This window comes from Glycine soja, chromosome 18, assembly GCF_004193775.1.
Source record: "Glycine soja cultivar W05 chromosome 18, ASM419377v2, whole genome shotgun sequence".
Taxonomy (NCBI): domain Eukaryota; kingdom Viridiplantae; phylum Streptophyta; class Magnoliopsida; order Fabales; family Fabaceae; genus Glycine; species Glycine soja.
In genome coordinates, this window is record NC_041019.1 from 3,203,730 (window position 1) to 3,216,914 (window position 13,185).

The 13,185-nt window shown below is 30.8% G+C and overlaps 3 protein-coding genes across 3 annotated transcripts; 1 reads left to right on the top strand and 2 right to left on the bottom strand.

Moving 5' to 3' along the window:
• The first annotated feature begins 1,703 nt into the window (after positions 1 to 1,703).
• Positions 1,704 to 5,299, top strand: LOC114396769 (uncharacterized protein At1g66480-like). Its single transcript, XM_028358919.1, has 2 exons — positions 1,704 to 2,480; positions 4,994 to 5,299. Exons 1-2 carry the CDS (start codon positions 1,920 to 1,922, stop codon positions 5,087 to 5,089), a joined length of 657 nt encoding a protein of 218 aa, XP_028214720.1. The 5' UTR covers positions 1,704 to 1,919; the 3' UTR covers positions 5,090 to 5,299.
• Positions 5,300 to 5,381: 82 nt separating this feature from the next.
• Positions 5,382 to 8,482, bottom strand: LOC114396768 (inositol 1,3,4-trisphosphate 5/6-kinase 4-like). Its single transcript, XM_028358918.1, has 2 exons — positions 8,265 to 8,482; positions 5,382 to 7,014 (listed from the first exon to the last, which is right to left on the bottom strand). Exon 2 carries the CDS (start codon positions 6,994 to 6,996, stop codon positions 5,551 to 5,553), a length of 1,446 nt encoding a protein of 481 aa, XP_028214719.1. The 5' UTR covers positions 6,997 to 7,014; positions 8,265 to 8,482; the 3' UTR covers positions 5,382 to 5,550.
• Positions 8,483 to 10,095: 1,613 nt separating this feature from the next.
• Positions 10,096 to 10,742, bottom strand: LOC114394424. Its single transcript, XM_028355996.1, has one exon. It carries the CDS (start codon positions 10,633 to 10,635, stop codon positions 10,405 to 10,407), a length of 231 nt encoding a protein of 76 aa, XP_028211797.1. The 5' UTR covers positions 10,636 to 10,742; the 3' UTR covers positions 10,096 to 10,404.
• Between the last annotated feature and the right edge of the window lie 2,443 nt (positions 10,743 to 13,185).

Genomic DNA, 13,185 nt, shown 5'->3' on the forward strand with positions numbered 1-13,185 from the left:
ATAATTTATTATTTCATATGTGTCTTATTCATTAGACCTAGTTGCATGGTAGAAGACTAGTTGTAACTACAGACATTGGAGTTGTTGTTTGGTGAGATTACTTCAAGATATGTCTCTAGACTTGGATTCCTTGAGAGTTGGGTCAAAGTTTCACCGTTTTTCACTATAGTTATGAGCCTTCTAGCATCTTAGCAGCTATATTTTTTTAATAAATATAATCTCTTGTTGATTGTATTAGTTTGAAATACTTAGTTAATATGGTTAAACTAATCAAATTTTTACAAAGCAAAAGTAGTGAGTTATTGTTGGTATCACATCAATCTACCTACTCCTTTATGTTCTTCTACTTAAAAGGTATTTAATTGAAAGATTAAGGTTGCACTGTTATGTGCTGACGGAAGGCATAAAAAGAATAAAGGGGGAGAAAGCTGATCAAAGTAAAAGAGAGAAATGCTGTTTTTAGTTTGAAAGTCCAAATTGGACAGAACCATTTAATGTAAGTGTGACTGTGTGGTTAGCACCTCGATGAAACAGACATATATCTATTAATAAATGCAGAGAAAAAGAGTTGAAAATGTAAAAAGGCCTCTTAAGCGCCTTCTCCCTTTCAAAAGTTGCCTAACATGCTACAAGTCATGCAGCATACTCAACTCATATACGTAGTTTTGATCCAAACCCTAGAAGTGTTCTCTACGTATGTTAAAATTAAACAAGTAGTGCTTCTTGAGATTAATATACTCTGCCTCGACTGATTGCATCAAGATCGATACTCGATAAGTTTCATATATTGTTATATTAATATTAAAAAACAAAAAATGTATATTGAAGTCTTTGTGAAGATCAAAAGATTTCAACAATTTTATGTATGTTTCTATTTATGTTGTTTTGTATTATCAAGTCACATTAGTACATTGATATGCATAAATAACATATGTCTGTATAATTTTTTTTCGGTGAAGACATATCAGTATAAATAGTGAAGATAATAATTACTTATTTTTTCAATTTTGTTTTATTTAGATGTATGTAAGTATCGGTATACACAGTATTAATTATACACCATTATATTGGTAGGTAAAAAACTATTGAAGTTGTTTTTTTGGTATTGGTATAGACAAATCAGATAAGAAAAGAATAAGAACAAATCTCTCTTCTTTTTCTCAATGGAAAGACATGAGTTGGATTAAGATTTAAAGTTTGGCTTGGCTCCACAACTCATATATTTCTATAAAGAGAAAAGACATTTTACATCATCTCTCTTTGGAAAAAATCTGCAACGACCCAATTAACTTTAGGACAAACTAATTTAGTAAATATTTTTCTTACACTTAGCTGCGAATTCGGAAGCAAGTGTCGATTATAAAAATAACACAAATTACTTAATTAATCAGTATTTATAATCTTTCAATATTCAGAAATCAATTTGATGGAATCAAATAAATCCGCACACTGAAGCAAGAAGAAGATGGAAGATCAAACCAATACTAGACAAAGGAGATTGGTAACAACAATCTCTGGATCTTATTGTAAACAAAATCAATCCCTTTAATAATATAAAGCAGGAGAGATTAGTATATGAATTGCATGCATTAAAAATGTGGTCCCCACTTATAACCATCCAAGTGAGCTTAAACCCCACCAAACTTAACTTTGTCCCCCATTAATTAAATCAATGGTTTCACACCACTATTATATATCAACCCTCTCTTCCCTTATTTGTATGGAATCTCTAGCAAAATTCCAGTAATTCACACACATCTTCTAATTCGCTTTTGTCAACCTCTTTATTAATTGGCACAACCCGTGATGGCAATATAAATAGCAAAACCACCAGCAACACCACCCTTTGTCCACGAGAGAAAGAAATCAATCACATCCTATCCAAATTCAAATCACGAAGAACAAGTAAAAAGGAAGAGATGGGAAATGCTATGGGGAGTAAAAAAGCAAAGGTGATGAAAATAGACGGTGAAACGTTCAAGCTCAATACTCCAGCAAGAGCAAACGACGTCGTTAAGGACTACCCTGGACATGTTCTCTTGGACTCTCACGCGGTGAAAAACTTCGGGCCTCGGGCCAAGCCACTTGAGCCTGACTACCAGCTCAAGCCCAAGAAGATTTATTTTTTGGTGGAGTTACCCAAGGTTAAGCCCGAACCATTAGTAACGAGGAGGGTGCGATCCAGTGGAATCCGTGGCATGAACGCCCAGGATAGGCTTGATTTCTTGATGCTGTCGAAACGCTCCGTTTCGGACCTTACCATGGTGAAGCATGGGCCCAAGCCAGAAAATGGTGGGCCCACGAGGGTCAAAATGAGGCTGCCCAAGGCCCACTTGGAGAGGCTTATGGAGGAGAGCCACGACGGGAGCGAGGTGGCGGAGAAGATCATAAGTTTGTATATGGGGAATAATGCCCCCGTGGACGGCGGCGGCGCAACGGTGGAGGCCCAAAAAGAGGTTCACAATCGCAAGCCACGAAGGGTATGTTATGTTTGTTTAATTGTTTTCTACTATTTTATGAGAAAGAGTAGTAATATATTATTTAACATATTCTTTTTAATACATAGTTTATTGAAAGTTAATAATTTTTTTGTACGTCTTACTTATTGTTATTTAATGATTCTCTCTTATTTATATTTTTAATAAATTTTAACTAATTAGAGAGAGTGGTGCATGATCAAAAGAATACCCTAGAAGATGTGTAGCTAACACTCTTCTTATTTTATTGATTTTAATGTTGTGAGTTGTACTCTTGAATCTTTGACATTTTGTTTGAACGTTGGTGATCTTCTTCTGCTGTTTCCATACATATATAAGCAAATTGCTAGATACCGACGTGTACAAAAGTTTTGTTGCGTACATACACATGATCGTATCTTGTGTGAACTTGGGAAAATGATCTAATTGAACATTCACTTAATAATAAATCTTTATTATATGAAAATTTATATAATCAATTTTATGAAAATAAGATAGAAGTTGTGTTTGATTTGAATTTTTTTAATCTTTAAAAGTTATTTTAATGTTTGAAAAATTAAAGTTAAAGTTATTTAATATTTTTTAATTTAAAAGTTAAATCTTCTTGAATAATAAGGAAAGAGAAAGGAGGAAGAAAACAAAGTATAAAAAGTTGTTTACTACATTTTTTTTCACTATAAAAAGCTCTTCCTATTGTTTAATTTTTGTATGATTAATTGTGTTTGCCACATTTTTTTATCTTTTAAAGAAAGAAAAGCTTATAATAAATTGGATTAAATATTGCATGCAAGTTCCATTTTTCTGTGCTTATTAAATTTGAGTTAATTTTCATTCCCTGTTGGTGCAAATTTGATATTTTTAATTAATTAGAAATCATTCTAAGTATTTTAAAGTAATTATTATAAAATTTAATAAATTTATTATATATGATAATTTGTGAAGAGATAACCGTGTAATGTTTTAATTGAATTTGTTAAATTTTGTTTAAGTAACGTGATATTTTTTACTGACTTGATTGGTTTTATTTTAATAAGTCCAAATTTTGCACTTCACCTAAGATCCGAAGTTGCCGTTATTAGTTGACCACCTGAAAGATGACAACAAATTGGAAACAACAAAAATTTGAATGTCAAGTTTTGACATTTTCTAGTTTACGAATCAAAAAGACCGGCAACCCAAAAATTTGAAGAGAGAATGAGAGATTTTGTGAACGAAAGCATAATTGAGACAAATTATACTTAATGATTTTAGTAGCAATCAACCTTAGTTTGCTGATGCTAATGATAGTGTTTGATGGAAATAAAATTATATTGCTAGTTTTAACTGCTCAGATAAATACATTCACTCTTGACTCGGTTTTTTCACGTTGTTTATGAGACTTCTTTTGTTTATTTCTCTTTTGGTCGTTATGAGGTTGCTTCTTAAGCCATCTATCTAACATGGTAAGTAACATGCCTCACCGTATTCTTTGTTCTCATTCATTTTGGACCATCGAAAGATGCAGAATATGTTGAGGCAGAATATGTTGAGGCAGAAGTCAAACGTAGAATCGCATCAAAAGTCGGTGCTTATTTTTAAATTCCATTTATTATAAAAGTTAAATCATAGTTGTGCACTAAACTAAACACATGCTGTATAAAATTATCTTTCAAACAAATACTTTTTAGAACAAAATAATGCAATAAAAAATACAATTGATATCAATCTTATATTGATTAAAATAGAACTGGATTTTTTTATTCCTTACAATATGTTTGGAAACACGTTAAAAAATGTTAGACATGGATCCCCAACGCAATTAATAGTTACCTTTGCATCATTTTCAATATGATTTTACTTTAAACGTGAATTTCACGTGGAACCAAACACATATTTAAACAAAATATTGAAGTGGTTAGAAAAATACAATTCATGACAATTATTATCATTATTTCTATCTAATATTTTGTAACAATTTTATTCCTAGAAATGAATATTCATAAAATATTTTTGAAAAAGAAGGTATATATTTACTAAATTAAAATGTGACACTTCATCCCTTACATTTATAAAAAAAAAAAAAGTGTTTTCTATTTTCCAATCCTATCTTTCAATGGTTTTAACACTTGGCAGACCCTTTTGCATACTTGTTTGCCACAATGCATGAGGGTAACAGTGAGCAAGCCAAAAACGTCAACATTGTCGGTATGTCAGCAACTATGCCGAGAAATGCAGCATAAGGACTCAATCAATATAATTATTCCTCGTTTAGTAGTTGTATAGCACCTTCAGAAAACGTGTTGTTGGAACCATTACTGAATGTCTTTGAAAGTTGGCTAACAAGAGTAGAATATTTCAATGTCAGTCATAATTAGCCTATGATATGTGTAGTTAGTTTCCTAGTAATTCGTTTCGGTTTCCATGCAAAGGCTCGTTCAAATTGCAATATTGTATCTCCATTCACATATATTAATTACCAGTTAATATGTAACTCTTCATGGACTTAAGCTAATGTTCTTTATATCTATTTTTTTCAGAAACGGGTGAGTTTCAGCCCAGTGGAACAAGCAGAAATTCATGAAGAATCAGCAGCACCACAACAGTCACTAGTTTATAGCAGTCCTTCCAGATAGTCATTTATGCAGAAGCAAGCCATTATTTATATGTTAGGTGCTTCTAATGCAATTTAATTTTGCCCTAAAATCTGTAGCCTATATATTGATAGACATGTCTATACATTTATACAGTAGTAGTGCTAGGACCAGAAGATGCAAATGTTGCTTCAATGATTCGCCCCATTTGTAGTCAAATGTGGAAATATATTTTCTAGAGATAATGTGGAATTAAGCACATGTTATCAGTTAAGTGCCTATAATCCGAACTAAAAATATCTCGCAAAGTAGTAATATAATGTCAAATAGCAGAAGAAAAATAACACTAAATTGCATTAATAACAAGTGTTAAGCATTTCAAACCTCAAGTATGCAATAATGAGTTATTCAAACTCATATTTAGCTTGATATCATCTAGTGCCTGATCTATGTAACCATCGGCATTATTACATGTCAAATAGTCACAAAGTTCAAACAAATGCTTATTTAGATACCCTAGAGTCAAACTTATTTCTAATGGCATCCCAAAAGGCAGGAATAGAGATGTCATCAGGCACCTCCTTAAATGATGGGAGATAGTTTACATCCACAATTACATGGTCATGAGTACCTTCCTGAATTACAACATCAAAACCAAAGATGGTAAGCTGAAGCCTTCTCCTAAGCCAATTTGCAGCATCTGTAACCAGCTTAAGGTCAATAGGCTCATTACTTGTGATACTGTCAGCGGTCGGCATAGATTTTAAGCTATCAAACAGTAGAGGTTTGAGCTCATCACCATTAGATGATTTCCTCAAAATATCAGCATTTGGTATTGACTTCTTGACAGCATAGAAAATCTTTTCACCCAAGACATAAAATTTGTACAAAGTGGATGAATGATCCACATATTCCTGAATAACAGCTGGAAGAGGAACACTTAAATTCTTAAAATCATCAACTTTGAAAACAATTGTCATCTTATGTGCATCACTGACACCACAAGCAACCTTAGGTTTCACTATACATGGAAGAGACAATCTAGCTTCAGCTAGTCCAGTTGCAAAATCAAATTCATCAAAGTTATCAGCCTTAAGAAAATGGGCCCCTCTGATCAAATATTTGCCTTCAGTGTTCAGTTCTACTAAGCCAAGTAGAACTTGTTGAATTTCTAGCCTATCCAATAAAGGATAAACATTACTCAGTGGATCAATAACACAGAAATCCTGGTGCTGATCCAAGTATCTTTGCAATGCTTGGATGTTCTGTGTAAAAGTAATATTATTATCTTCAATTGATAATATTTCATCAGTGGCTTTGTGGAGAACTATGTCAACACCCTTTAATTGAGATGATAAAGGCAGCTTGGATGCGAGAGGCACAAACATCAACCCATTTTGAGTAGGACACAAAGGAAATGCACCCCTCTTTGCAAAATCTTCGACACGAGAAGGCTTCATTGTATAACTCACAGTCACAGCATTGGTTCCAATTGATCTTTTATTTAAGTGGCATATGGTCAATGGAAACTCCTCTAAGTTTTCAATCTGAAGTATATTTGGATTGTGACATAAGCTTTCACCTCCAACATTTAGAACAACAACCAGCCAATTATAGCTGCTTAATTTAGGTAAGAACTCCTTCTTATCAGAAATCAGATAAATAATAATGCTGCCATCATCAGTATTACTCCATCCAGGCATAACCTCACTTACAGAATCATTTAAGATGAAGCAATCAAGTGAGTACAAACTAGCAATTTTTTGAAGAACACTTGCCTTGTCATCTGGAAGGCCAACACCATAAGAAATTCCACTATGCGTTCTGGACAGGAAGAGTGTTCGGATGAGAGACTCAGCTCCTGGCCGGAGTAAAGAAACAGTTTTATCATCACCACTTTCAGCCAAGAGTACTGATTCATCCAATAACACCCCCCTCACTATACCCATCTGAGAGTGGATGCAGCACTACCAAAACAAAGAATGAAACAGTTATCATTACAACCTTTTTTTTAAAGTAAAAACATAGAAAGTAGAAAAACGTGACTTAGTTACCATCAAACACACAATATATTAGATATATGTAAATTTTAGAATCAATCTAATGAATTAGGTTGATAATGATCGACCCTCAAACCATAATTTTTCAGAATACAAGATTTTTCTACTTCCATATTTAATACAACTAATAGTCTGAGTCTCAGAATGTATGTCAAAATGTCAAATATATTAGAATATTATTGGTTAAAGAATTTCCAAAGATTAAAGTAACAGATATAAGTAGACGGCAATCTGTTTGCAGAATTAGCCACATGACCCACATCTCATTCGGTTTCATTTTTATCAGAAAATGAGGAAGCATCCTGCTTCCTTATAACAACTTCTCTTGTATTAATCCTTAAACAAGAAGGACAAATTCTATTTCCCTTTTTCAAAGATGTCACTTTACCTTTAGTTCTAGAATGAACAATGAGACCAAAGTAGTTCAAATTGGGATCAATGTTAAATGCCAGCCCAATAGAATTTCAAACACCATAGTACTTGCCCTTTCTCCACCCCATATCCCAATCTCACCAGCTTTTGCAGGGCAATCTTTCACACCACATTGAGCCGACACTCCAATCATAGTTAATATCACCTCCCTTATGGGAGTAGTGAAGTTCAGCTCCTATTTGCTCTTAGTTCTTCTATGGGTATAATAAGCTATGATCAATTCTTCTTTTTCAAAGGTGGATATTGCAAGGCTTCACATCTCCTACGAGGTTTTCAATCCAAGTCCATCATATCCTGAAGTTATAATGCATCCCAATAAATAGTAGACAATTCCTATTTTCCAGACCTCAAGGCTTCACAAAACTCCCACTCCCTTATTCATCATGACATGATTAATTCCATAATCTGTTTCATAACCTACTCTTTATTTTATTTTTTTAAAATACCATTTCAAAATATGGGTAAATGCCAAGTTTCAATTTTTGACAATTGATCCAGCTTCTAGCCAAAAATATCACAAATTTACAGCACCCTATGAAACTGAGTATATGAAAATGAAATCGACCAAAATGAAAATTTGAAAAGAAAAAAAAAAAAGAGAATGGAACTTTGGAATAGAGGAGGGACTAGAAGAAGAAAAAGCAATGCAAAATCACATAAATTCAAAAACATGCAAACAGAATTGCAAGAAGAAGAGATGAATCAGGTAAAGAAGAAGCTCACACCTGATACAAAGATGATCTCTCTCTGACGTGAGAAAATTGCCTCTTCTAATTGGTGGCTTAATTAGAGGTTTAGGAAAATGGACGAAGTCTCAGATCAGAGGATTCAAACGTTAATGTGTGAATGTTTGGAGAAGACAAGGAAGAGGAGCAAAACAGGACTGAACAACTCTTCAGCAAAATTGAAAGCGGGCTCATCAGATATCAACGTTTGATTCCTGATTTAACACGAATAGTTCAATTTTAGAAAAAAAAATTATATAATATATATATATATATATATATTAATTTTGTTTTAGCAAATTGTTTCTTTAATAAATTAATGTTGGAGGAAGAGCGTGTATCGAAGTGTTATTCCAACTTTATTGGTAATCAGAAATTGGAATAGAATTATTTTATATAAAACATAAATAATAGTTTTTTTTCTTCTTTTAATCAAAGTATTCTTTGATAAAAATAATATTTATTTAAGAACTCACATCTCTTATTATATAAATGATAATTTATGTTAACAAAATAAATTCATGTTTTTGATGTTTACTTCTTGTTAAAGATTGCTAAATTCTTTTATATTATTCATTTAAGTTAGATTATGACTTAAAAGAGATAATCAAATCACCATCTAGATGATTCAAAAATAAAAACTTTGACATATATTATTATTATTGAAATAAATAAATAAAATTAATTGTTAAAAATACAATATCATCTTAAGTCAAATTTAGAAAATTTTCCTTTTTTTAAGTGTTTGTTTTTCTAATAACTAACTTTTTTATCTTAATTTTTCAATTTATCATGGAAAAAAATTTTAAACTCTAATTAATATAAAGTTCGATCAAAAAATAAATAAAATTTTATTATAAATTATTTTCACCAAAAATCAAATTCAATCTCAACTTTATACTTATTAATCATTTGTAACTAATTACTTAATTATTAGTAATATAATCCAACTTAAAATATGGACAAATGGAAGTTTAACTCTTAATAAGAAAGTGTTCTATGAAACCTCCCGGAATTTGATTGATTTATTTATTTCTTTTTTACACGTAGAAAAAAATAACTTTAATTTAGAAAACAATCAACACAAAGTTACTTTGCCCCTTTTTACTTTTCATGATATATTGGCTAAGAAAAAACTAAGGAAAAAGAAAAAAAAAATAACATTGAAATCCATTTTTATTCACCAATTAGTATAATCCAACCTAACCTAGTTCTTCTTTAGATCTACTTTTTTTCACTTCCATAGTATCTAAAAATTTTTGTGCATAATTTTATATTTTTTATTATTTTATTTCATGCAGTATTATCGATATGATTTAAGTCATTTTGATTATTTATTATCATCATCAAATTTGATCTCCCAAGAGTTTTTACATGTCATTGCATGCAAATTTAAATTTATATTGAACATTTAAATTCTGCTAGATATATATAACAATTTTTTTTTTAAAAGCGTAATATCTCCATAACCTATAGCCATGAGTCTATATTAAGATATAGATATTATTGATGTAGATTTTATCTCTGGCAACAAAATTTACTCCATAAGTAGAAGTAAGAAATTGAACTCTTGAAGAAAACCCAATCAATATACATAACAAAAGTTAATCCAACACAATAAAATGTATTTTTTTTTTATGTATTGATAAAGAAAATTAGACCTATCAATAGAAACATTGTATCTTTTTTCGCCCAAAAAGAAAAAAAAATAAACAACAATAATGACTTTATATTAAATACTCCCAATAAAAAATTATCACATACATAAAAAAAATTTCCCTATCCATTTTTCATTTTTATCCTACATAAAACTTTATCACATACTAACAAGTGTACTCCAACAAAAGCACTGTCAAATTCAGTATATAAACCAGAACAAAGTCCTTCCATGCGTTTCTATATAAATCAAAGTAAAAAGGGGCAAAAAAGATTGCTTAAGCTTATTTTGTGCATACATACGGAAAAAGCAAATTAACTGAACGACTACGTAATCCAAGCGTTACGCATAATATACATTGGTACGCAACTCTAAGTCACTAATTAAAAGAAAGAACTTACAACATATATATATATATATATATATATATATATATATATAACATTATTATCATGGGGAAATTAATTAACATATAGTTAGAACTTAGATGGGGATGGCATTGGTGACTGAAGGATATATGACTGTAGCGGGATGACCCATGATTTTGCGACCCTTTGTGTGGCGAAAGCAATACACGAGAGCCCCCACCGGCCACTCAACCACCGCTGCCGCCGCAAACGCCAGGAACCCGAGCGTTGGCCCCACCACCTTGCACCGGCAAGGGTTGCTGGTGTTGCCACATTGCACGCATATTGGAACCCCAATTCCAACCATCTTCAATCAAATTTAGACCTAGTGTTGTGAACTTGGGAGTGATATGAGGATAATTTTGTGGAAGATGATGAAGTACTATGTAACTTTGATTTTTGTTCATGTTGAAGATTAAGACCATGGTCTGTTTTTATAGAGAAAAAAAGTGTTAGGAGAAATGAGATTTGATTGGAGAACTAGTGGGTTGGGTTTACGAGCTACGTGTCTGCATGTAAAGGCATTATTGGTACACGTGTCAGTTCATGCTTGACCTATTAGACACGTGTTTTTGTTTACTTATCTGGTTTTTGTGCAAAAACAGTCCTGAGACACGTGTCGTTTCGAAGGACTGTTGTAATTAATCATCATTCCTAAATATTTTTTTTAAGTACATAGCCATATTAATCTTCTAACTGCAAAGTATATTTAATTGTCAAATATAACTTCATTTAATGTATAATTAAAAGCTAATTTAGTCTTTGAAAATATAACTGCAAAGTATATTTAATTGTCAAATAATAAAAACTTCATTTAATGTTTTTAAAAATGTATTGTATTGGTTAAATCAGTATCGTATTAAAGATAAAGATTGATTATACATGAAAAAACCACTATTTAATTAACTAATAAAATACATATTTAAAAGAATTACTTATAATCTTTGTCTTTTAAAAATTAAAACTCAACAACATATAACAATACATAAAAATACAAAAGCAAGCGAATTGTTGAATCTTGCTATTGTATTTTTATTTAAAAGTATATGCTTAGTTGGTTAAGTAGTTACATTACTTGCATATGGTTAGCCTAATAAGATCTACAAATAGGACCATGCACAACTAATTTAATAATCTTTTATTAATCAATATGTTATCTCTTGATATATATTCTTTCTACTTGGCGTATGCCTATGATCTTTTTTGCTCTCATCTTTTGATTACCAACATGGTATCAAAGCTCTTCCATGAAAAGAGCAATGATTTCACTGCAAAAGAAGAAGAGAAATTAAGAGAAGGAAGTTAAAATTACATATGATTCATAAATATTTGTACGAGCAAGAAATGGAGACGAAAAATATTGAAGAAACTAAGGATTTTATCTATGAACAGAAACTCATTAGTTATTTGCCACAGCTAATCTCATCGATCATCTTCCATGATTGTGTTGGAGAAGCTTGATTCAACGACAACTTCTTAGCAATGTTGTTGTCACTAGATTCCTTCCTTCCCTCCTTCTTGCTTCATTTGTCATCAATAATATCGGGCATCGACCATTTCTCCTCCATTACAAGAGATGCAAACTCTAAAGCCAAACCTCAACAGAGGTGCTTTTGTCTTCTTTTTTTTCCTATTAAGCATTGATGGTTAATAAGAATTCTCCATTTGATATACATATATGTTTGTCAGGCACTAAGTGCTCTACGGACACTAGGTGTTTAGTTATAAGATGTTTTATGGAGTGAGGTGTAGGTCTCTAAAAAGTAAAAAGAGAAACAATAGTAATACACTCTCTAAGACCAACTTCAATAGAGATATTTTTGTCTTATTTTGCTTATTAAGGGTCGATGTCTCTTAAGAATTTTCTGTTGGAGATACATGCTTGTCAAGCACTAGGTACTTATTTAAGGATTGATGTGTCTGCAATTTATTAAAAATCATAAATTTTATAATTTTTAGTTCTTATTCAATAAAATTCACTCATAATTTATATAATGTTTAATAGATTTTAAGTAATGAGAAAATCATTAAAATAAATAAGTTTAACAATTATATGGTCCTCTCCACTGTTGTTGTTAATATAACTACGACGGCTCTTTCCAGCCAGCAATCATTGCTATTATGTGACAAAAATATGGTGTTCGATCTCCAATGTTGTTGTGTTGTTAATTGATGAGCAACTCACATTAGAGATGTTCTTAGATCTGGATTGCACGTCTTTGTCTCCTTTTGTTCCCCATAAATCAAGAGGGACAGAGAGAAAATTAGTATAATGATTTTATTAGTTGTGAAATTATTGTAATCAAATAAGATACAAAAGTTTAAATATGTTTTTGGTTTTTGGTTCATGTAAATTAGTATTTTTTTTTTAAATTTTAGTCCTTGTAAATTTATTTTTTTAATTTTAGTTCTTCTAAATTCATATTTTTTTATTTTGGTCCGTGTAAGTTTTTTTTTTTAATTTTTAATCTTTTTAAGTTTGTGTTTTTCTAATTTTAATTTCTTTAAAATTTTAATTTTTTCATTTATAGTCCCATAAGTTTACATTTACAGGAATTTAAATTGAAAAAAATATAAACTTACATAGATTAAAAATAAATAAAATATTTCACGTGAATCAAAATTAAAAAAAACATCAACTTAAAGAAATTAAAATTAGAAAAATAAACTTCTAAGAACCAAAAATAAAAATAAAAATATAAACTTAACGAGGTCAAAAATATATGTAAGCCAAATAAAAAAAAATAAGATTGAATTTTTTTTTCAAGAAACTAGGATTTCAATATTAATATTGTAATTATAGAAACAGAAAGTAATAAATTTTATATGCATAATCTGATGTGACCATACTGTAAAT

Bases quoted from the DNA above. Each gene is read 5' to 3' on its own strand.
- LOC114394424 (XM_028355996.1), bottom strand. From the start codon at position 10,635: ATGGTTGGAATTGGGGTTCCAATATGCGTGCAATGTGGCAACACCAGC.
- LOC114396769 (XM_028358919.1), top strand. From the start codon at position 1,920: ATGGGAAATGCTATGGGGAGTAAAAAAGCAAAGGTGATGAAAATAGAC. The intron at 2,481-4,993 runs GTATGTTATGTT...TATTTTTTTCAG, and splicing joins ACAATCGCAAGCCACGAAGG to AAACGGGTGAGTTTCAGCCC.
- LOC114396768 (XM_028358918.1), bottom strand. From the start codon at position 6,996: ATGGGTATAGTGAGGGGGGTGTTATTGGATGAATCAGTACTCTTGGCT.